A 22,713-nucleotide genomic window follows, 5' to 3' on the forward strand; every position below is an offset into this window, starting at 1 on the left:
TCTGTCACTGGTATGTGGTATGCCTGTATGAGTGTGTCTTTTGGTTTGTAGCAATAGTTCAGCCCAGTCTGAACCCACTAATGTCCCAAATGTTTAGCTTTCTGCCTTTAAAAAAATACACAGCTGTACTTTCCAGTGGCTGCCTTAGTTGCCATAGGCAGAGTGCTTTGAGCCAGAGGGCTCAAGTAAATCTGTCGGCTGTCTGCTGCTGATTTGCTTTTATCTTTGATGCTGATTTTACCAGAAGCCCTTCCCTGCTTTCTCGTTTGGGTTGATTGTTGCATGTTTATTTTATTTCTGTGTCTTTGTTTACTGCGGGTATAAAATTCATTGCTAACTGTGCTTTAATACTCCCAGGACGGGGAATACTAATTTCATTAATTCTCGTGAGCACATCATGACCAAACTGGTCTTACAGGTCTTGCACATACTTGCCTGCTCTCTCATTTTCAGTGTTAGAATGAAGAGGAGTAGTGGGAATTGGTGCCGTCTATTAAGATCTGTTTACAGCGTTCATATGTTCTTCACCTAATTTTGCATTTGTGTCCAGTATGTTTATGTCACTACAGTTTACACTCACTGCTGCATAGCTTCTATCAAACATGGCATTTTAAACATGCTGCATATTCCCGCATAAAACATCTCCCAAAACATCTTTTGCACTCGTATCTGCACGTTAGTTCGGAGTAATGAATTTTTTGTGCCACTGAGTCTTTTTAGAGCAAGAGTGGAACATCGTACATGCAGCTACCACTGGAATTACACTAAAAATATTCCTCATCACCTTTGTTTATACACATACTTTTGCAGTCAGCACCAGTTCATTGCAGTCTCTACTTTCATCAGTCCACATGAAAGAGATAACAAGCAGTGTAACCTACTGCTACGTATAATAACATTTACAGTAATTACAGACATTTTATATAATTTGATTTTAGTACAAATACACAGGGACCTTGACTGCATTGGAAAACACACATTATGTGAAGCTATGCAGAGCAGAACAGGATCAGATGAAAGCAGTAAACATGCTCTCACTGTGGGCAGTGGCACAGACATTTACATTATTAATAAAAAACCGGATCATAACGTTACATGGCTTTTTCAGTTCATGAGCTTATCCTTTTTGACTGATTTCACACCCAGAGCAGCTCATTTCATTTCATTCATTTGATTGTATGTAGGTAAATAGTGAAAATGTTTTTTGTCTGTTTGCTAAACTTAAGACATCAAGGCTAACATATTATGAAGATGGCCATGTTTTGCTTTTTTCCTGCTCCACTTGTTAATGATTTACTAGACTTGTATTCTGCTAGTACTGTATTGTTTAGTGCGTGGATTCAGTTACTTAACAAGGGTCCAAAGGTTGAAGGTTTTTCTCCCGCACTGCATAAATCCTGTGTATTTCTCTGCTCAAACACAGACCAACAAGCCATGTCCAAGACCGCAGAGCCCCAAACACGCAGCTGTGAGTAGAAACCTCTTTCCGATAATGTAGCCAGAAGATGTGCACATATGCGTAAGAAGAATGAAATGGGACTGAACCCGTTCTTTTCCTGATATATTTTATTGCATTATAAAATATGTAATAGCTCTGCGTTTAGTAACTGGTGAATTGAGCTCACTGCAGCCTGTTTTCTACATAAACACTAAAACCTCGAAGCCCTTACAAGAGGCTGCTTTTTGTTACCCGTGACTAAGAACAGAAGTAAATCAAAATCTCAAGTACAATAAAAAAACAAATGTGTCGAGATATGTGGCGCTCTTAGACTTTGTTGCCTCCGCCTTTTACAAAAGAGAGGCAGTTTGATAGCATCAAATGTTAAAAAAAAAAGCCTTTCCATACGGTTCCACACAAAATATAGGTGTGCATTCAGTTAATGCAGTTAGGCCTGCTAGTCATAATGTTGCATTTCGAAATCAGAGCTGCAAGTTACAAAAAGACGTGCTGGCATTTTGTATTGTTCCTGCTCCAAGGACTGCTGAAGCAGAGCTGGTAAAGAATATGCACAATGTCTCATTAACAGCTTTTAGTCATTCTCAGCTGTTAACTCCAAGAGCGGCTGACAGGCCCCTACACAGTGACAAAAAAAAAGAAAAGAACATAAATTAAAAAGATGTGCAGGATTATAGCAGCAAATTCTAACGAGGTCATTCATTTGTATCCTGACTGTACTGTTGGTGCTAGAAGGGAAACAATTCATTAAAGAAATAGCTGTTGCAAATAAGCTACTGTTGCATTTATCCCCCCCAAAAAAGAAAAAGAAATATATATTTAAAAAAAAGAAAAAGTAATACCTGAAGCTATTATCAACAACAGTTCTGGGCTTGCCAGTGCTGCTGTTTTGTTTTCAAGAAACTTAATTTTGAATGTAACAGTAGGAAGCTCAGAAAATAGCCTCCTAAAAATGACAGACACACATTTAGGCGTCATTTGCAATGCTGCTGTAATCACATTCGAAACCCACCCAAATCAACATAGTAAGAGATTGTTAAAGCCTACTGTGGTTATATCTCCCATCACACATTCCCATTTTTATTGCCTGTTGTATTCGTGTGACAGCAATGAGCGAAATTCTCGCTCTGCTGATTTGTCGCAATAACGTGGTCAGGAAAACTGCGATATTGTACGCTAAGCTCAGCATGGCGCCCCGTGCTGAACCCTGAGTGTTTTGCTTTTGCTAATCACGTCACTCTCATATATATTTTACAGTTCCCATTATGAGGAGAGATATGAGGTAGCGAACAGGAATGGGTTATTGAATAACAGATAAGACAGGCAGTGCAGGTGTCATTTGTAGTGCATGACCCCAGAGAGCCGTGTTTTCATACTAGCAGGAGCTGTTAAAGCACAAACCGTCTCCTATCAGAGATAATGAATGTTTCACAAAACCACTTCCCTTCACATGCAGAGTTTAAATGTTTGAATTGAGGATAACCAAACATCGGAAGAGCCAACAAAGGACATACAAGATGGAGTTGTTTACACAATTATCTCACAATAAATAAAGGTTTGCTAATTAGTCACATCCAAGGCCCCCAGTTAATGCCATCACATGGTTTATGGAAAGGATCTAACCTCACTTTCTCCTTCAGAGTCATTTAAGAAATGCAAGTGTGCAGCAACATGTTACCCACCAGTGAACCCCTATGTGCATACGACCAGTAATATAGAACACAGTGTATACTATAATGTGCTTTACCAGCCTTTCAGTGCTTCTTCTCTCCTCCCTCAGTATCCAGTAGGCAGAGATGTCCACAGGCCAGTGGACTCGAGTGCTTGGCGCCTCTGGTCCGTTCTGCAGAGGAAACCCCCGACCCCATCCCTACAACCATAGAGGGAACAATTCCACCTTGGATCAATGGGAGCTTTCTGAGAAATGGCCCTGGGAAATTTGAATTTGGAACAGACAGGTATTTAAGGAACACTATGAAAAAAAATACATGTATTATCATGGTAGATTGTAAACACATCCCTGTACTGTAGATAGAAAAGATAGTTTTCCCTCAGTGTTTGTTGAATAAGGCACCGATTCCTCAAATAATCCTTTTTTTCCACTCTCTTGTGTCTCATAATTCTCACAACATTCCCTCTACCTAGTCTTACATGAATATCCTGCCGGGAAATTAATTCTCTTTTTCGCTCTCAGATACACCCACTGGTTTGATGGCATGGCCATGATGCACAGGTTCCACATCCGTGAGGGCAATGTCACTTACAGCAGCCGCTTCCTTAGGAGTGACTCATTTGTCGAAAACTCAGAGAAGAACCGCATCGTGGTTTCAGAGTTTGGGACATTAGCCATGCCTGATCCCTGCAAGAACATCTTTGCACGCTTCTTGTCACGCTTTCAGACTCCGAGTACGTGCGTCTTCTTTACATATTGCATTTTCCCGTGTGTACTCTGCTTCTGCAGTGTTGTAGCACTAGCGCTGCCAAATACAGTGTTACACCATTTACTACATCAGGTTACCAGCACAAAGTAAAAATCAAACAAAAACATATGTGAGAAGAAAAGTATATATGGATATTCTTTCTTCAGCGCCCAGGTTCTTGACTCCACAGCAAAAGGCTTTTGCAGACAAATGAAAGCTGGGACATTACATTGTGTTTTTTATTGAGGTAAAAAGAACACAAGTCAATATTTGTGAGTTTGGATCTCGTCGTGTGTATGCTGTAAGGGAATGGGGATCAAAAGGATGGCATAAAGTGCTCTGCTAAAGAGCTGCATTTGATATGTTTTGTCTCCCAGAGCCAACAGATAATGCCAATGTGAACTTTGTCAAGTACAAGGGGGACTATTACGTGAGTACAGAAACCAAGTACATGAGGAGAGTAAATCCACAAAGCCTGGAGACAAAAGAGAAAGTGAGTCAGTGAGAAATGTGTCTTTTGACTGCATCTTCCAGCTTTTCTATAGCGAGGTCAATGACCAGAATGGTGTGTATGTTATTTTTTTTAATAAGGTGGACTGGAGTCAGTATATCGCTGTCAACTCAGCTTCAGCCCATCCACACTACGACCACGATGGTTCCACGTACAACATGGGCAACTCATACAGCAGAAGTGGTAACCTGTCTTTGCTCTTTCCTTCTCAGTAGTTTACTATGTTGAGCTATGATTGGAATTTATATGATGTTCACACCCCAAAAGCCGCATTCCTGTAATGCATCTATATCCTCCTACTTGCCACACACACACGCACACGTTTATTTGCTTCCAACAGTGGTCCCACAATAATCTCCTGTTTGTAAGCTCCCTGTGGGTGTTATATACCAGGTATTAATAGGATAATCTCTGGTGACAACTTTACAAAGCCTTGTAAAGCCCTATTGACAACCATAAAATGCCATATCGGGTCCATTTTCTCTCCAACTTTCATCTTCTGAGTTCTCCAAAGCAATACTTTGCACCATCTGGTTTCAGGGTTCCTGCCATCAAAGTACTCAATCGCTTCAGTCGCCCCCTCCAAATACTTCCTGCAGCAAACATCAACCGCTGCCCTTTAGGGAGTCACTTTGATTTCAACACATGCATAGTTCCTCGGGGCCACTCATTCATTTTTCACTTGCATCATCCCCCACCCTTGCTTCTTGTTACAATCAACCTTGACAGCTTGTGTGACTCTGGCAATCCCCCCATGTCAGCATTAAATAGCATTTTCTTTTTGGGATCAACTGTCCCACAAACAGCAACATTCGACTCCACACAGAAGCTGCTACTTTTGCTGGTTTTGCTGGGTGTTATGGCAGAAGGTGGTTCTATGCTAAACAGCCTTTTACCTTCAGTCAAAATCAGCCTCAGCTCGACTTTATGCAATCTACTCAATAGTAATGCAGTCCTTCTATGAGGGCATGGATGGAAAGAAATCCATTCTCACTCATTCTGACAACTGTATTTAATATAATGATGACAGGTCAAAGCAGCTCCCACCTTTATGCTTTGTCTAACCACGCTACATTCAGAACATCTTCTCATTTCCATTTTCAGCCTGCTTTTTCCAGTTTTCGACATGTTTCTTCTTTTTCCATGCTCTTGTTAGTTAAAATGAGTACTGTAAAGTTTATCTGACCTGCATCATCATTATCTGCATCATTACCTCAGCGTCAAAAGCCTCTTTCAAGCGCTCACTGTCTCCAATTAACTTTTGATGTCCTCTTCATCTTCATCACACTCAGTTCAGAATATCCGCACAACCACCTGGCACATGCACGTCAATCCATTCGATCCAGGCCACCGTCTCTGTGCAACAGACCTTCACCACTGTGCTTACTTTCTCAGTTAAGGAGAGTTACACTGTCATAATATTAAGTAAAGGCAGTGGTTTGTTAAAGTTACTGCACTAATTGCTCAGAAGTCTCTCCAGTTTTCTAAATCTCAGTGCGCTTCACCTTTCAGGCTTCGTACTGACCCACCGTTCAGCCTGCCCAATTTGTCCATTTTTGTCAAGTCATCACTTTCGCTGGAATTAGTATTTTGGTATTTCTTTGCTGATTGGAACAACCACATCTGCTTCCCCTTCCAGATCACTTAATCAAGGGTTGCTGGTCTTCCGAAGCCTGCCAGTTATACTCTTGCACTCTATGAATCTGCCATGAACTGCCACTGATCCTCAAAGAGGACTTCAGGCTTGTTGACTCCAGTTCATCTGTCATCTTTAATATCAATATTTTTTGTTGCTGGTTTTTTGATGATGAAGATGATAGATGAAATAGGAGTGGTGTTTGGAGTGCTCCTTGCTTGTAAATTGTCTGTATGCCGGCTAAAGATAAACCTCAAGATCTTTAAAGTTCTGTCCTCAGGTTTGTCTCTATGTATCTTTGTGGGTTTACGCTTTGAAATAAAGTCAGCCTAATAACACAAGGTGATTTTGGACATTCTTTAGGATTTTTCTACAACATCATCCGTGTGCCTCCTCCTGAGGAGAAGGCAGCAATGGAGGACTCAGCCGACCTGAGTGGAGCCAACGTGATCTGCTCCATCCCTGCAGCTGATCCCAGGAAGCCTTCCTATTTCCACAGCTTTGGTGAGAAACACACTACAGCATAATAAAGAGTCCCCCACTCCGCACTTTTTAAAGTTGTCTGCATGCTGGATGTAAACTGAAGTGAAATTAATGAATTCTGGGAGAGTTTTTGCTTTTTTTCCAGCACTGGCTGGGTGAATCTACTTCAGTGAAACTTTTTAATGCTCTTATTAATCACTGATTTTAATTCCAGTCTCGCCCTCCTTTTTGTCATTCACAGTTCCTTTGTCTTTCCTTTCAGCTCTCTATATCTCTCCTCTTTTTAATTCTACCTCCAAGTTTCACACTTTTTTTCAGCGAAGTATTTACTGTAGTTTTTTCCACGGCTTAAATCTGACAGGACTGCTAACAAGACAGCTATAATTTGCATGTTAATGTTTCATTGTTTGTTGTCCAAATGTTATTCAGCTTCTGCTTGTCTACACTCAAAAAACAGATTCAGGTCCTCCTTTCAAAGAACACATGCAAATTATGTTAGTTGTTCACAAATGCAATTAAAAAATACCAAATCAATTTGATTTTCTTTGTGTAAACCTAAAATTATTCAAAACCAGCACAGGCTGATTCTGAACACAAAATGAATGAGTTTGTTGGGGCACTGGGGGTACACTCAAAAAAATCTGTTGTTGGATGAACACAATTTAATCATGGCACCCTTTTTGCACACAATTTAACCAAGTACAATAAACCCTTTTCGATCATGTCAAACCAACACATTTAGCATTTGGTGGTTTAATGTAATCAGATTACGTTGGATCAACATACTATACTTACATTGATTTGAAGTGATTTATTTAAGTATGTAGAGTGAAATTTGTTTTAATTCATTCTACACAATTTAAAAAGTTTAGGAAAACAGAATTAAATCTTGTTGTTTCAACAACTACTTTGTTAATCAAGGCAATGATTTCACTCATTTCAACCAAATTATTTCAATTAGATTTGTTTACATTTGTTACACATTTAGAAACCCACTACTTTACAAAAAAAGTCACAATCAGATTATGATAACATTATCTTTATTAACTGGATTTAGTGGACAATATAAAAGCTTACCATTTTTGTACACCTGCAAGCATTATGCCACTACAAAAGGTAAAATGTTAGAATACTTATTTACATAGGTAATATGTTGGAACCAAAGCTTCCACAACTAAAAACAGATGCAAAATTTGCTCAATATATCGACTGCATTTTAAAAAATTAAACTAAAAGATAAAAATACATCTCCCACTTGGCAAGTTAAAACATGTGACAAAATCGAATTGTGTGAATTTGGAAAAATAAAATAAAATAATTAGAAATATTCTGGGGGCAATACAACAACAACAAAAAATTCCATAGGTGATGAAAATCTATATTTGTTTGGTGTATCTCATTGAAATAATTATTAGTTTGACCAATTTTTATATTTCTGTATTTATTTTTTTAATTTTGGTTGCAGTCCTCCACAGCTAGCAATATAGTTTTGCTGTGTTTTAAAACATGCTAGCAAGCAAAATGGAAACAATAATACAGTGAACTTAACAGGTGGCAGTGGTCTTAAACTTTACAGGACCTTGATACATAAACACAACATAGTACTTCTGTCAGTACTTCTGATCCATTTTGAGCCATCTATATAAGGACAAACAAAAATCATCTGCAGTGCTGTATAAAAGGTGAATTGCCCAACAGAGAGAATCCAAAAACTTAAAAAAAAAATGTTTTAAATGAAAGAAAAAAAATATAAACAACTCAAATATTAACATTATATATTGGAAATCACCATTGCACCAATGAACCATTCAAGACCTATCAGTCATTTTCAAGTGCTCTCACCCCATAAGCTTGTTTTTCAGAAACTGTACCTTTGAAGACAGCTTTTGTCCATCAAGATTTAAAAGTATCTTCTGGAGGACTTCAAAGGTGCATTTAAGTTCTGGTGGGTAGCTCAGGTTCAAACGGTATATGAGTCCAAACAACAGAGCACATGCTTGTGCAATGTTACCCAAATCAGTGTTAGCCTCCACACCCTCAATCACGACACCAACGTCCTCTGGGTCATCTTCAGGTTCAGCACCCTCCTTCTGGATGACGTACACCCCCATCACAGTTTGCTCCATGCAGCTTTTTGCCTCGCTGTCCGTATCCTACATGAAAAAGTATAAGACAACAAAGTAAAATTTAAGAGATTGTTTAAACAACTGTTTCTATGCTGTTCATAAAATCCAAGTAGTCAAAGTAATAAACAGAAAATTACACCACTAAAGTAGTTGTTAGTAATTACTCCAATACATAAATTATAAAATACACCTCTTATGTCAAAAGAGGTGGCATAATTGACCTCTCACCGGGCCATTGTCCAATTACACATTATAGCAACCGTTACTGTGTCTGACAAACATTAACCTCAAGCAAGATGGAGAAGCGGTGTGCCCACCGATACGCCGAGAGATTGTGTCTGGAGGAGTTGTGTTCTTTCCATTCACAAAGTCAAAAACAACGTGAATGGATTAAACAGTGTGTATGGCCCCATTCCCAGGTAAATGTACCGAACATTATGAAGCATGTCTGCTCGCACATTCGGGTACCCATTGGTGCGCAGAGGAAACCATTTGTTTGTCGGACGTAGCAAGAGTAACTTAGGGGGACAGGACTCGAGAAAAGGCTAACTCAGCTGCTAAAATAAAACAGGTATAGAAGTGTTAGTACTAAACAGCTCAAAGTTCATAGACATTTCTATTTACAAATACTGATGACCATAACAATGAAAAAACAACAGGACTTGTTTTAATCCAAGTACAGATTCAAAAGCAATATAGTCTTGATGCATGTTAAATGCATTGTATGTTTGTGTATCAAGTTTAAGTAGGCATAAATTTCTTTCCTTCCAATACCAAATTCCAGAAATTCTTTATTGCAACGCTTAATACTGTTTGGTATTCAAGACATCCTTTCCCCAATACCAGGTGTCTTGTTGCTAATCTCAAAATTTTAATTTTAATGATTTGCATTTGAGGCAACGTCACAATTTGTATGAGAATGTTACAGACAACATGCTGTCACAATGGCTCACCAAGTACTCCTTTATTAACTTCTCATAGTCTTCGTTTAGGTGGATGCACAAAGACTTCAAGATGCATGCTCGTCTGGTATGGATGTTGTCATGCTGGAGAGGAGGAGGAGATAATATGAGCCAAAACCAGTCTGTTTTTCTTAAAGCTAGGGTAATCAGTTAACTTGCATAATTATTCTTTAGGTTAGAACCTGGCATGTACCACTTGTTAAGCCGAAACAAAATTGACAACTTCATCTCCAAATAAAAGTTATTTTTGCTGCCTATGACAAAGTCTACTCAATCCTAATACAAACCTTGGAGATGGCAAGCATGAGACCTCTTATTTTCTTTCCACGTGTCCCTCCTTTGGTCAGAAAGATTTCCATTAAGCGTGGCGCGTATTGGTCAAGCTCGGCAAAGAAAGTAGATAGCAGAGGCTTTGTGGTGATTCGCAGAAACTCCTTCTCAATCTGCAATAGAGAACAAATACATTGATTAAAAACGCAACTGTATATTTCACTCACTTCACATCTAAGCTGACTAAAGCTGCTTTTAGAAGACCATGCAGACATCAGTGCTGTCTGTGTAGGACATGAATCAGTCTGTGTCAGATACTGAATTTGAAATTTCCACTAAAGTCACAAGTAAGAGGCAAGTGGAACCAAGATCTAGGCCATTTGCTTTTTGAAGTTTGCAAAGACTGCTAAATTGCACCAGTGGTAGTTCACTCTTTGCAACACAGTATGCTGTTCTAAACAGATTTTTCAGGTTTATTTTTAGTATATTATTTGCAATTGGTGTTTGTTCTGGGAAAGATATTGCAGACTGAGCAATAATCCATTTCTAATGGGGGCCTTTCTTAAAATGACTGGTCCCAGTAACAAAGGCGCTTGTCGACTCAGAAATCGAGGGAAAACCAACAACACACCCGGCAGAACATTATGTTATTTACACGGGTGCACATAAGTGGTCCGCATGTGCGCATTCGCTGTCAAAATAAAAGACGCGCAACAGATAAGAAGTTGCAACGCACGTTTGCATCCATATAAAAGGCACTGTTTTTGTCCGCTAGAGTGGGATTTTCACGGCACATTCTGCAACACATCTGTGTGTTCATCATTTGTTTGAAGCCAGCTCACCTCCTGCAACCACTTTTGCGAGAATACGCGCTTCTTTTGTGGTTCGGACTCCTTCTGACATTTCTTTGGAGGTGGAGGAAAACCAAAGTAATTGCTTAAAGGAGCTTCTTCGACATATTTAAGAGTTCTAAACAAATATGTCCTCCTCCAGAAAATCTTATGTATGCAAACACGCGTTGCAACTTCTTATCTTGTGCGCGTTTTTTATTTTGACAGCAAATACGCACCTGCGGACCACTTATGTGCAGCCCCGGTTATATAGCTCGTCATGTTGCAGCCACAGAAATTCTTTTGTCCATGAAACCATAAAGCTGCACTTTCTTTTTGCCTTATAGTCTGATTTGTCATAACTTTTCCGTTTTGTGGTAAGCTTTTCTTTGGCTGTCACTTCTTCACCCTGACCTGTCTTATTTGGCTAAGCAGAACTACAATTAATATCCTGCTGCTTTTACACACGCACTCACATAACACTCAGCGATTGTCTGCGCGATCAACCTCTCACATGTTTAAGCTTGCTGCGGGAGATTTCACTTGTCATGTTTGCATAGTAAGCTAACGATTGATAAGACGATGTCAGAGGAATTGGTGCACAAATTATCATCACTCACAGATCAGTGCTGTCGCTCTCTATACACAGGTCGCGCGATTGCAAAGTGAAAGCAAAAAACAAGCGCAAATTCAAACGCGATTTCAATATGTCACATATTGACAGTGGCTCACCGATGCCAATGACATAATTACCCAGCTACATTTCCGAAAGAATGCAGAAGCATTGACATATATTTTTCCTTCTTATGACAGCCCGACGGGCAGGGCAGAGATAGATTTTGGTAGCCCGACTGGAAAAATCGCTAGCCCTGGGACGTCGGGCTAGCCATTTTGCGAGCCCTGTACAGTGTTTCAATAATTGTACCTACTACTCTCCCTGATGGAACAACGCTTGCACTGCCACATACAAGTCACTGAAAGAAAAAAAGAAAAGCAGTTTTAAGGATAGTTTTATTGGCACCTTTTTTTCACTTTGATTAAATCATAAAACTATCATAAAAAATATATGATGGTAAAAGGCTTACCATGTATTAAAGAGGAGGCACAAACAATCAGAAAAAGGGGTCAGCTTTCTTTGTGGTGTTACTATGGTAAAGAAAACAGAAAAAATTATTTTATAAAAATTCCACAGTGGATTTTTTTTTACTTTGTTGCAAATGTATAAAAAAAATACAAATACATATAAATACCTCTTGCAATAAAAAATTCACAGATAAATATCCAATCTGTTGCCAAATGTAATAGCAGTGTTTCACACTATGCAATAAAGATGCTGGTAGTTGCGGTATAGGTCCGACAGGCAATTTTCATAACTATCCGCCATTGCCTTTTCCTCTGACCTCGTGTTTATGCTCTTTTTCCCATGCACTAGCATCAAGTCAATTCGAAGGATGCAGCCCCTGAATTTGGACACAGCTAATATTTAGCAAATCGCGCATGCTAGTTTAACTTGCATTACTGTGAGAGGCCGAATGCTTAAAATAAAAGGAGAGAGAAAGAAAGAAAGAAAGAAAAAATGCAAATGATAATAAAAAAAAGTGAACAAAGACCATGTCTTGCAATAACCGTCATTTAAAACCAAAGTGAATGCTAACAGAGCTAGGTAGAAGTTCAATGAGACAACCATACTAGCTTTAGCTAACTTCATTTACTTTGAAAGTGAATTACAAACGTGTTAAATATTGAATTAAACATATCAATAACCGCTAAAAACACTATAAGACTAACTGCAAAAACGGGTAAAAAAAAAAAAAAAAAAAGAACAATGAAGTGGACATGCTAATAATAGTATAAATATACCCAGAGCGGATTATAAATCAGGTATTAGACGGTACCGATTGGCACCGTCTAATACCAGATTTTCACTGTATTTGCTCCACTCCCGCTGTCTAATGACAACTTACACATTTGGAATTAAAAACATTGTTAAACAATTAATGGACAAAACAACTTCGTTTGACTAAGATATTTTGAGTTATTTATTACTTACCTGTATTGTGGAAGATTCCGCAGAGGGAAATGGCAGTCCACTGAACACATATAACTTCTCCGCGTTCCCGCCTCTTCACTTTTGGGAAGTTTGAGCATGCGCACTAGGCATCGGTTTTAGAGTTGTTGATTTAAAATAATTACATTTAATTGAACTGAAGAATGCAAATCTAGTTCATTAAACTTTTTGTTATTTTATGTTAAACCAACAACTGATAATGATTTAAAAACCTAAACTCAATATGTTCATGTTAAATAGACAAATGTCTATTGAATTAATCAAACAACTGCCTTAGTTGACTTTTTTGAGTGTAGGGGGAGTACATTTTTGCACTTGCACATTTGTAAACTCAAAGAAAAAAATTCAAGCCCCTCATTAAGCCTAAACATTTTTTTTAATCTCACTCAACGCAAATGTAGCACTCCAGCGTTACTGCAACTATTATTCGTGTGGTGAACCTAAATTATTCTCCCTCAAAACGGTATTTGTCACAAGAACACAAAGTTGCTGAGTTACCCAACAGCCCGCCCTCTCCGAAGATTTTGCGCTCTTTCAGGATCATCAGAATGAATGCAGCTGCTCTTGGCCTCTCTCTGTACTTTTCGAACAAAACTACACCTTCAGGTAAGGTAACATTTTTATTTTTCATATATCCAATTGTGTATTACTTTATGAGCTGAATGTATGGCAATGCTATTTATCATAGAAGCTTTTAATAGTTGTTTTTCGAACTTTAGGTGGTGCTACCATTCTCTTCTCTGCTTGGATACTAATTTTTGGACAATATAGACAGGTCTTTTCAAAAGTGCCTTGTTATAGAGGAGAAATTGTGTAGCTGCCAACTTTTAAGTACTCAGAGCGTGTGCTAGCTTATCAGCAGCTAGCCAGCGGCCATGTGCTCAATGAAAGATGATGTCCTATAGCTAACTTCTTTCTTACTGTTTTTTTTAATATAATCAAATAATGTGGTATTCTGTGCTTATTATCATATAATGCCATTTTCTAGTAGAACGTATTGTTTTGAGGTGTCTCTAAAAGCACTGCATAGTTTACTGAGGGTGCTACCAAAAGCGAACCATGTGGCCGGAAGAGTAACTGTAGTCAGCACAATGCGCACTCCCGTGATGTTCAAACCTACTTATTATTATGAAAGATTTCGGCTACGTCTACACATGCATGGGTATTTTTGTAAACGGAGATTTTCCGTTTTCATTTCAAGAAATAATCCCGTCCACACGTAAACGCAAAACTGAAGGAAAACGCTGCTAGGAACATGCCAAAGCAACAGGTGGCGATATATATATATATATATATATATATATATATATATATATATATATATATATATATATATATATACATATACATATATATATATATATATATATATATATGTATATATGTATATACATATATATATATATTCGGAGCACTAGGTGCGGTGACTCCCAAGCTAGGCGAGTGGCTCCAGCAGATCCCGGGAACAACATCGGAAATCTCTGTCCAGAAGAGCGCAGTCCTGGGAACAGCTAAGATACTGCGCAGGACCCTCAAGCTCCCAGGCCTCTGGTAGAGGACCCGAGCTTGAAGGATAAACCGCCCGCAGGGGCGTGCTGGGTGTTTTTTTTATATATATATGTATACATATATATATATGTATACATATATGTATATGTATGTATACATGTATATGTATGTATACATATATATGTATACATACATATACATATGTATATATATGTATGTATACATATATATATGTATACATACATATATATGTATGTATACATATATATGTATGTATGTATGTGTATTTATGTATTGTTGGGTTGTTTCAAATTCTGAAGTGAAATCTGATTTTACAGATTCCAGTTTGTTTTCAGTATTGCCTAGTAGTACAGAGGTGTGTGCTATTCAGATTTGACATTCATTACAAATGTACGTCAGCACTTTTTTGTGAGCACTTTGATTTTGTTAAGGTTGATTTGACCATGTGACATGTATGTTTATTCACAAAATATTCTGTTTCTGCTTTTAATTCAAGTGAATAAACCCGAGTTGTAAAAACAAATTCATTTTGTCATTATTTTAATAATTAAATTAGTTTTCTGGTAATGAAAATTATGATTTAGTTGAACTCAAAATAATGATTTCAATGCAATGAAAATCTAGCTCACGTGAATGACACTGTATTGAGTTGGACCAACCAAAACCTTTCACATCATATTAATGTACTTTTTTTCATTTTAGCAGTATTTACAAAATTGTGTTCTACTGACTCAATTTAATTGAATTGTCACGATGTATGTAGATTAGGTTGGACCAAAGTAGATGTATTACGTGGAAAACCTGCCATCAGTCCAATTGAGTTCATCCAATGACTTATTTTTTTGAGTGTACACACTCACCGGTGTCTTACTTACAACTAACTAGCGCCAGGCTGGACCCTCTTTGCCACCAGAACTGTCTGAATTCTTCATTGCATAGATTCAACAAGGTGCTGGTGTGGTGACCCACTAGAAGGCTCCACTCAGACCCAAGCCTGGAGGTGGGGTTCTGTTGTGTTTGGACGCTGAGTTAATGTCTGGAGGTGAATAAAGTTGGAGTGGAAAACTAGACCTCCTGTGTCGTGTGTCCCATGCCTCCATACTGGAAACATTACTTAGAGGTTTTGCTACATATTGACATGGCAGCATCATACAGTTGCTGCAGATTTGTCAGCCGCACATCCATGATGTGAATCTCCCATTCCTCCACATCCTAAAGGGGCTCTACTGGATTGACATCTGGTGACAGTGGGTTTCATTTGAGGACAGTGAACTCATTACGATATTGAAGAAACCAGGTTGAGAGATGACAGAAATTTGTGAAAGCACCCATCAGAAGATGGGTACATTTGGTCCGCAATAATATGTCAGACAGGCATATTTGAACGATGCTCAGTTGGTACTAAGGGCTCCAATATGTGTGATGAAAATATTCCACAGCACTGACATCAGCCTGAATCATTCATGCAGACAAGCTGGACCTATGCGGTCATGCTGTTGCGCTCAACTCTGACCCTACGGTCCAAATGTTGCAGCAGAAATTGAGACTTTTGTCCAATTTCGGTAACCCTGTGCCAATTGTAGCCTCATCATGCTGTTCTTAGCTGACAGAAGCTTAATTAGATTTCTGATAAATCACTTGTTGCACATTTATATACTAGTTCTACAAGGAACCCTTGATCAGTAACAGGGCTTATAAGTGGTTATCTTAGTTACTGGTGCTTTCTTATGAGTTGGAAGCAGTCTGGTCATTCTCCACTGACCTCTGACATTTTCCCCAGAAAATCGCCACTATTTGGATACTTGTGTGGGAAAGTCCCAGAAGATGAGAAGTTTCTGATAAAAACAGGCCAGCCCGTCAATGACCATGTCACATTCAAAGTCACTTAAATCACCTTTCTTCCTAATTCTGATTTGAACTACTGAATGTTTTGCTGCCTTATGATTGGCTGATAAGTTAACAAGCAGTTGAACAGGCCAACCTAACTATGGGGCTGTGAGTGCAGATATCTGTAAAAGATCTATAAGAATACTGTTGACCATTTATGGAAAACCATATTTGGTGAAAATTGTGATGAGGGGTAGGATCTGCGGGGAGAACAAATTCCTCTCATAAACAAACACTGGATGTGAGTAAAGTCAATATCATAAAAAGCTTTGCATGCAATATGAAGGTTATTGTTGTGGAGGAAGGTTTAGCAGGCTAATGACTGTGTGAAAACGAGTTGGGTTAATATGACTACACAGACCATGATTAGATGTTAACAATCAGCTGAAGCAAACAGTTCATAAATAAGCTACTGTTAATTAAACTTAAGCTGACACTAGCTAATGAAAGCCTCATTCTTTGGTTGCTCTAACCCAGTCTTGCCCCACTTGGCTTTTACATTGCTTCAGTTCCCTGATTATATCTATGTCTATATTACTGGCAGCCCACCCATGTGCTGGCAGACTTTCAGACACCAAGAAGTCCCACAAGTGTGGGAACATTGTTCAGCAATCCAGGTTGCGCGCCACATCTCTTGGTAGAGTTGCTGGATGCTTATGTTTAGTTTTTATGTGCAAAAGCAAATGTCTTGGTGCTAGACTTGAACCTAATGTTCCGGTTACATGCAGGTACATGCTGATGGTTGATAAACTAAAGGGAAAACAGAACCCTTTAATACCTATTGATAGAAATCTGGTGGCTTTGTTATACCGTGTTTCCCAGCATGGTGTGGGTCCACTTGTCTTCTTAGAGTGAAAGGTAGCTTCAAATCTAAAACAAGTTGTTTTTAGGGCTCTTTACCTTTATCCTGTGAATAAACACTTCCATCTATATGGCAATAGTCTCTTCAAGGAACATATTAAAATTATGTGAATGCTATTTTGTCCATGATTTTTGACAAAATGGTTGCGGTGGTGGTGCTTTTAAAAGAATTGTATCCTGTCACTCCAGTAGAGCACCACAGCAGTGGTAGAACCCATGCCAGGGAGCATTCAAGTTACCAATATGATTTTTGCTAGTTTTTCCTGTAATTTGTCACCAGTCTGTAAATAACTGCTGAAATAACGTGAGAGTTTTAGTCTTAGTTTCCCCAAAACAGCACTGATTAGTTACACTACACCTGCAACAACAGTAGAATTCATTGTTAAACCATGCACACGACACCAAGGTATATCTTTTATGTGTCTTTTAATGCAGCCACTTCTTACTGTGTGTGCCTCCCTCTCTAGTCATGTCGGAGAACTATATTGTGTTTGTCGAGCAGCCAATCAAGATAGATCTGCTGAAGTTCATGCTGTACAAAATACAGGGGAAGAGCTTTAGCAAAGTCATGACCTGGGAGCCTCAGCATGCAACAATCTTCCATCTGGTCAACAGACACACCGGAAAGGTGACATATATTATAACGCTTATTTACTGTATACAATCTAGGGTAAAACAGGAAACACACAATCACAACCAGCTGCCGAGGAGTCGGAACAGGAAAAAAAAGGAAAGCTGTAAGCTGATCTCTTCATGCACTATTACATTTTTTTCATATTTATTTTGATGAAACTACACTCTGATGGTGTAGCCTTTCCTCGTGTGTTGTTGCTCTCAATTTTTTCATCTCATTACACAGCATACCCATTAAGCATATAATAACAAACTTTCAAAATGATAAAGTGCAACTCAATAACATTCGTGCCAAGCAGGGAGCTTGTCTTCAATTGTGAAAAAACAGCACATCACCTCGTTTGTCTTTTTTTTTTTTTTTTTTAACTTTGTCTTGTTTTCTTGATATTGTACGAGTCTGAGTCCTCACTGGTTGATGTTTCTGGTCTGACAGAAGAGTGAAGTGAAGTACTATACAGGACCCATGTTTACGCTCCATCAAATCAACGCTTTTGAGGACAGTGAGTTCTTGGTTATGGACATGTGCTGTGGGGACGATGGCGAGCTCATTGGGGAGTTCACGCTGGAGAACCTCCGAAGAAATTCAGGAGAGGAAATAGACGAGGTAAATGCCTTGAGTTTGTTAGTTTGTTATCAGTGAACAGCTCAGATTGAAATGCTGGCTTTTACCAAAACAACAACACGAGTGACTTCCACATAATGGTGTTTTTGTATCCATCATTGTTCAGCTAGTATTTTGTTTTGCATTCATAACATTACCCTCATCCACCCTGAAACCTAAAATATGAATCAGCGAGGATTTGTGGAGGATTTGTCTGTTTCTTGGGCATAGACTGTTCAATTGCCTCTGATGTTTTCTTCTTTTTTTTCTTCCTCTTCTTCTTATTTGTCAGTTTCCAAAGAAATAGACTTTGGAAATATCTGTGATTTCAAATGTGGTGGAGTGTATTACTTTCATCAAAACATAGGAACATGGTTTTGTGACAGCACTTTGTATCTGTTTGGCTGTGATTGTTCTTGAGGTTGCATCGCACCTTTTATTCAAACACAGATAGTTGGGAGTCTGTTTTTTTCATATCCCTCTGATTTCTTTTGGCAGTTTTATAACTCATTGTGCAGAAACCTTCCAAGAAGATATGCCCTGCCTCTGTCCGTGGATGAACAAACTCCTGCAGATGAAAATCTTATCACTTTGCATAACTGCAAAGCCACGGCGAGGATGACAAAACCTGGAGAGGTAGGAGTCAATAGCATGAATTTCCTGCCTGTAGTAGTAATATTTTTAACAGTACATTACTGGTTGTACTGGGAACAGGTGAAGATGGAGGCCTATAATCATGATGAATACAACCAATTTACTCCCACACATTCTCATCAATTATCCAGCGTGATGAAAGTTACTTTCTGCAAGAGAGTAATTTCATGAGTTACAGCAGATAAAAACGATGTGTCCACTATTCAGGTGAATAATTAGAGTTTAACGGCTTATGTATCCTCACACATACTCGCTCTCCAACGCTTTCTTACAGCGGAATAAAGCTGAAAGAAAAATGTGATCTTTTAGTTGTCATGACTACCTGTATGACACTGTCCTCCGTTGTTGTTGTGAGAGTGCATGCAGCAACTGAAAAACATCTGTTAAAGTGCTCATGCGACCAGAGTCACAGAAAAAAAAGATAGAAGAAAACTGAGAAAAATATTGCTTGCTCGTTGCACGTGACATTACATTTATTTCTAAAGTAAAATGAAGAGAAATTCATTTATTGTTAACTAATGGATGCTCTGGCCCTTTTGCGGGAATCCATTAATTTCCCTGTCAGAGAGAACAATGCTGTACTGATTTGCAGGACCAAGGAAATCATGTCTGTCACTATGTCTCAATTTTTGGCTAAAGTCTTTCACTGATTTGAGCAAAACCCTCATCCTGCAGGTTTACATGACCCACGAGGAGCTTCACAATGATGAGCTGCTGCAGTTCGGTGGCCTTGAGTTCCCTCAGATCAATTATCACCAGTTCAATGGCAGGCCTTACCGCTACTTCTACTCCTGTGGCTTTGGACACATTTTCAGTGACTCCCTGCTCAAGATGGATGTCCACACCAAGGAGCTTAAGGTTTTCTATCAGTCAAAGGGTACACTTAGAGAAACCTCATTGTTAACTGAGCCGGGTATTACCACATCAAAGCTATTTCTACTTCTGTTTCTTTATCATAGCGAGGGCAGCAGTAGGTTGTGTGAGTTGGTTTTCTAACATGAAAAAGTTGAGAGTAAGGGGTATGTTTATGTGATCTTCTCCTGTCTAGGCGTGGCGTTATCCCGGCTTGTACCCGTCTGAGCCTGTCTTTGTTGCTTCGCCTAAAGCTACTGAGGAAGATGATGGAGTTGTCTTGTCTGTCATCATCACGCCCAGAGAAGTAATTGAAACCATTTATCTGAGAGAGATATTCACCTTTTATGGTATTTGTGCATCACTGTTACAGACAAAAAAGGCTAAAGTTAGTTTGTCAACACAATAAAAATGAGCAGACAACTGTGAAAATGTATGTGGCCCGGATATGGCCATTAGTATTTTCTTCTAGGCTAGCCTGACTGATCCAACCAGGGTCAGTGTGGGGCTAGATGCCATGTGCTTTACAATATTTTAAGAAACGCGTGGCCCACACAACATTTGACTGTGCCATAAACTTATCCAGAAGGGCCAAAAGTAGTCAAAATAATACCAAAATGTGCTACCTGAGTCCACACGGTGACGTCTATATAACTGTGAGTCATTTACCTTCACAGAGTGTTTCTTATTGTAATGCTTACTCTGAGTTTCTTTAATCTTGCCTGTGGCAATACTACACTAAACACTTTTAAACAATAAAAGCTAAATTGAAAAACCCATTGTGGAAACTAACTGGATCTAAACTGAATTTGAAAAGAAAACACACACATATAAAAAACTAATGAAGAATATAAACAGAAATTGGGTGTATACAATGAAATTTATAGAGGAAAAAATATACATAATAACAAACAGATTTGTTATACTCTTATTGCAACCTGAGCAGACATGTGTTTTTACTATGCATGGGAGAAGACAAATGCTTTGGTGCTCTCAGTATCATTATAGCAAGAAGGGAGATCTGTGACCTTTTTTTCCCCCTTCCAATAACATAATCTTCCTCCTCTGTATCTGTTTCCAGGAGAAAAGTACTTTCCTGCTTGTTCTGGATGCCAAGACCTTCTCTGAGCTGGGCAGAGCGGAGGTCCCTGTCAATATCCCATATGGGACCCATGGTGTGTTTAACGAGATGGGCTAGATTTGCCACTCTCTACAACTCTGTGGCAAATTGCTGAAATTGAACCAGCAACCAGCCACTTTATCCACAAAATAGAAAATCTCTGTCGATGTCGTTCCCTGTAAAACTCCTGAACTGTAAAAGACAGAAAGAAGTAAGAGCTTGGAAAAACTGCACACTCATGCCATTTGTTTGTGCCTCCTTGATGGGAATAGGTGCATGTCCCCACCGTGTGCTGCCATTACTGTTAGAAAGATGGCAATCTTAGGAGGCTAACAAGACAGAGAGCCCAGCATGGCATCGGAACACTGATATAGTTTGCCCTCTATGTGTCCTCGTGATCTCTTGTAAGAATTTAAAATTGTGCTTTCCTTTCAGTGCATACATTCAAATAAAATATGTTTCCCTTTTTTTTTCTCGGTTAAAGTGTTTTTGCATCATCATACCACTGGAAACGCTATACTCCCAGGGAGAACAGAACAGCACTTAGGATACATAAAAATGCATCAGAGGAAATTCAATTTCTGTCAAAGTAATGTGATAGAAATGGACAACGTCTGAAATGCCTGGAAAACAAATGGAACTAACTGGTCGATAGCCTCCAGAGAGTCTAGCGGAGGTCACATCAGAAATTTGGTGTTGTCCATCCAAAACAAAACCCCAAACAAAGTTGTCATACGCATAAACACTAACATTTAGGACTTTGCATAGAGTGGCTTGTTATTTCATTCTATTAAGCCACGAGCCAAACAGAACAGTGCCATACACAGACTCTACCCATTGTGTGAAGTGGCCTACTATAGCGGCACTTGTCTCGCCACAATTGACTTTAATGATACTTATTTCATTGGCAATTTTCCCTCTTACATTGATTTGAATGGGCTGATTTGAACTGAATTTAGGCTCTGCAGCTGGAAGCTGTGGCGTTTCAACTATATTATGAACTATACAAATTTTCCCTTTGACTAAAATCAACTTTTAGTCAAGAGTTTTGCAAAGGTAATTTGCAACAGCAGGTCCCAACCTTAAATAATTTATGGCTGTATGGTACACAAGCAGAGGTTTCATCTTCAGCGTCTCTTATTTCACCAAGTGGAATAAGATAGGATGGGATAAAGCCATAGTTTGCTGTTTGAAATAATTTAACACAGGGAATTGAAATCACTTACATTTTTGTCATGTTCCTCTGCTCAGCTGCAGCTGTGTCTTTTAATAAGCATGCTGTACATGTCTCCCAAGATACACATTAATTAGCCTATAATTCCTAATCTAATCAGTCATGCTTAACCTTTTCGAGTGCCTGCCTGTGTGCGTGCGTGCAAGTGTGAGCATAAGAGATGCTCAACTTTATTAGTACTCACTCCACTGGCAGCGACCAGCAGAGAGTGATCCAGCGACCTTTGCACTCAAATGAATCTTGGGTTAAATGTTTCATTAACCAAAAACGCAGCTGAAGCAAATCTCCATCCAATTTACCAAATGACAAAGACAAAATCATCATCATGGCTCATTCACGGTGCAATATAGATAACACTTTGGTGGCCAAATGGGCCAGATTCATGTGGGTAGAGCCCAACAGTCATTAGGAGAAAACTAAACACGATAAACAAACATGCTAGCATTCAAGTTTGTCTTCCCTGCTGTCAAGGTGACAGCTTTCAACTCTCTGAGCTCTTATTTGACCCACGAGAGTAAGCAGTAACTCACTCTGAACCCCCTTGCTGTCTCACTAAGCACAAGTTATTGCCTTAACTTT

At 38.9% G+C, this 22,713-nt stretch overlaps 2 protein-coding genes across 6 annotated transcripts; one reads left to right on the forward strand and one right to left on the reverse strand.

The window, feature by feature from the left end:
* The first annotated feature begins 1,395 nt into the window (after positions 1-1,395).
* bco2l (beta-carotene 15, 15-dioxygenase 2, like) lies at positions 1,396-21,369 on the forward strand. Its single transcript, XM_085475100.1, has 12 exons — positions 1,396-1,468; positions 3,237-3,414; positions 3,651-3,862; positions 4,254-4,369; positions 4,468-4,570; positions 6,387-6,527; positions 17,508-17,668; positions 18,107-18,277; positions 18,773-18,910; positions 19,604-19,786; positions 19,977-20,087; positions 20,862-21,369. Exons 1-12 carry the CDS (start codon positions 1,435-1,437, stop codon positions 20,976-20,978), a joined length of 1,665 nt encoding a protein of 554 aa, XP_085331226.1. The 5' UTR covers positions 1,396-1,434; the 3' UTR covers positions 20,979-21,369.
* Positions 7,530-13,047, reverse strand: LOC146696800 (uncharacterized). Of its 5 annotated transcripts, none has more exons than XM_085475104.1 (6): positions 12,745-13,047; positions 11,780-11,840; positions 11,624-11,668; positions 9,882-10,037; positions 9,586-9,678; positions 7,530-8,659 (listed from the first exon to the last, which is right to left on the reverse strand). In XM_085475104.1, exons 4-6 carry the CDS (start codon positions 9,951-9,953, stop codon positions 8,345-8,347), a joined length of 480 nt encoding a protein of 159 aa, XP_085331230.1. In that variant the 5' UTR covers positions 9,954-10,037; positions 11,624-11,668; positions 11,780-11,840; positions 12,745-13,047; the 3' UTR covers positions 7,530-8,344. The 5 variants fall into 5 exon arrangements, with proteins under 5 accessions (XP_085331230.1, XP_085331228.1, XP_085331229.1 ...); XM_085475102.1 differs by having other exon boundaries at positions 11,620-11,668; XM_085475103.1 differs by lacking the exon at positions 12,745-13,047 and having other exon boundaries at positions 11,620-11,668; positions 11,780-12,483.
* Positions 21,370-22,713: the final 1,344 nt, after the last annotated feature.

This window comes from Copadichromis virginalis, linkage group LG12, assembly GCF_057382275.1.
Source record: "Copadichromis virginalis isolate Kocher_CV1m ecotype Utaka linkage group LG12, C_Virginalis_male_GT1.1, whole genome shotgun sequence".
Taxonomy (NCBI): domain Eukaryota; kingdom Metazoa; phylum Chordata; class Actinopteri; order Cichliformes; family Cichlidae; genus Copadichromis; species Copadichromis virginalis.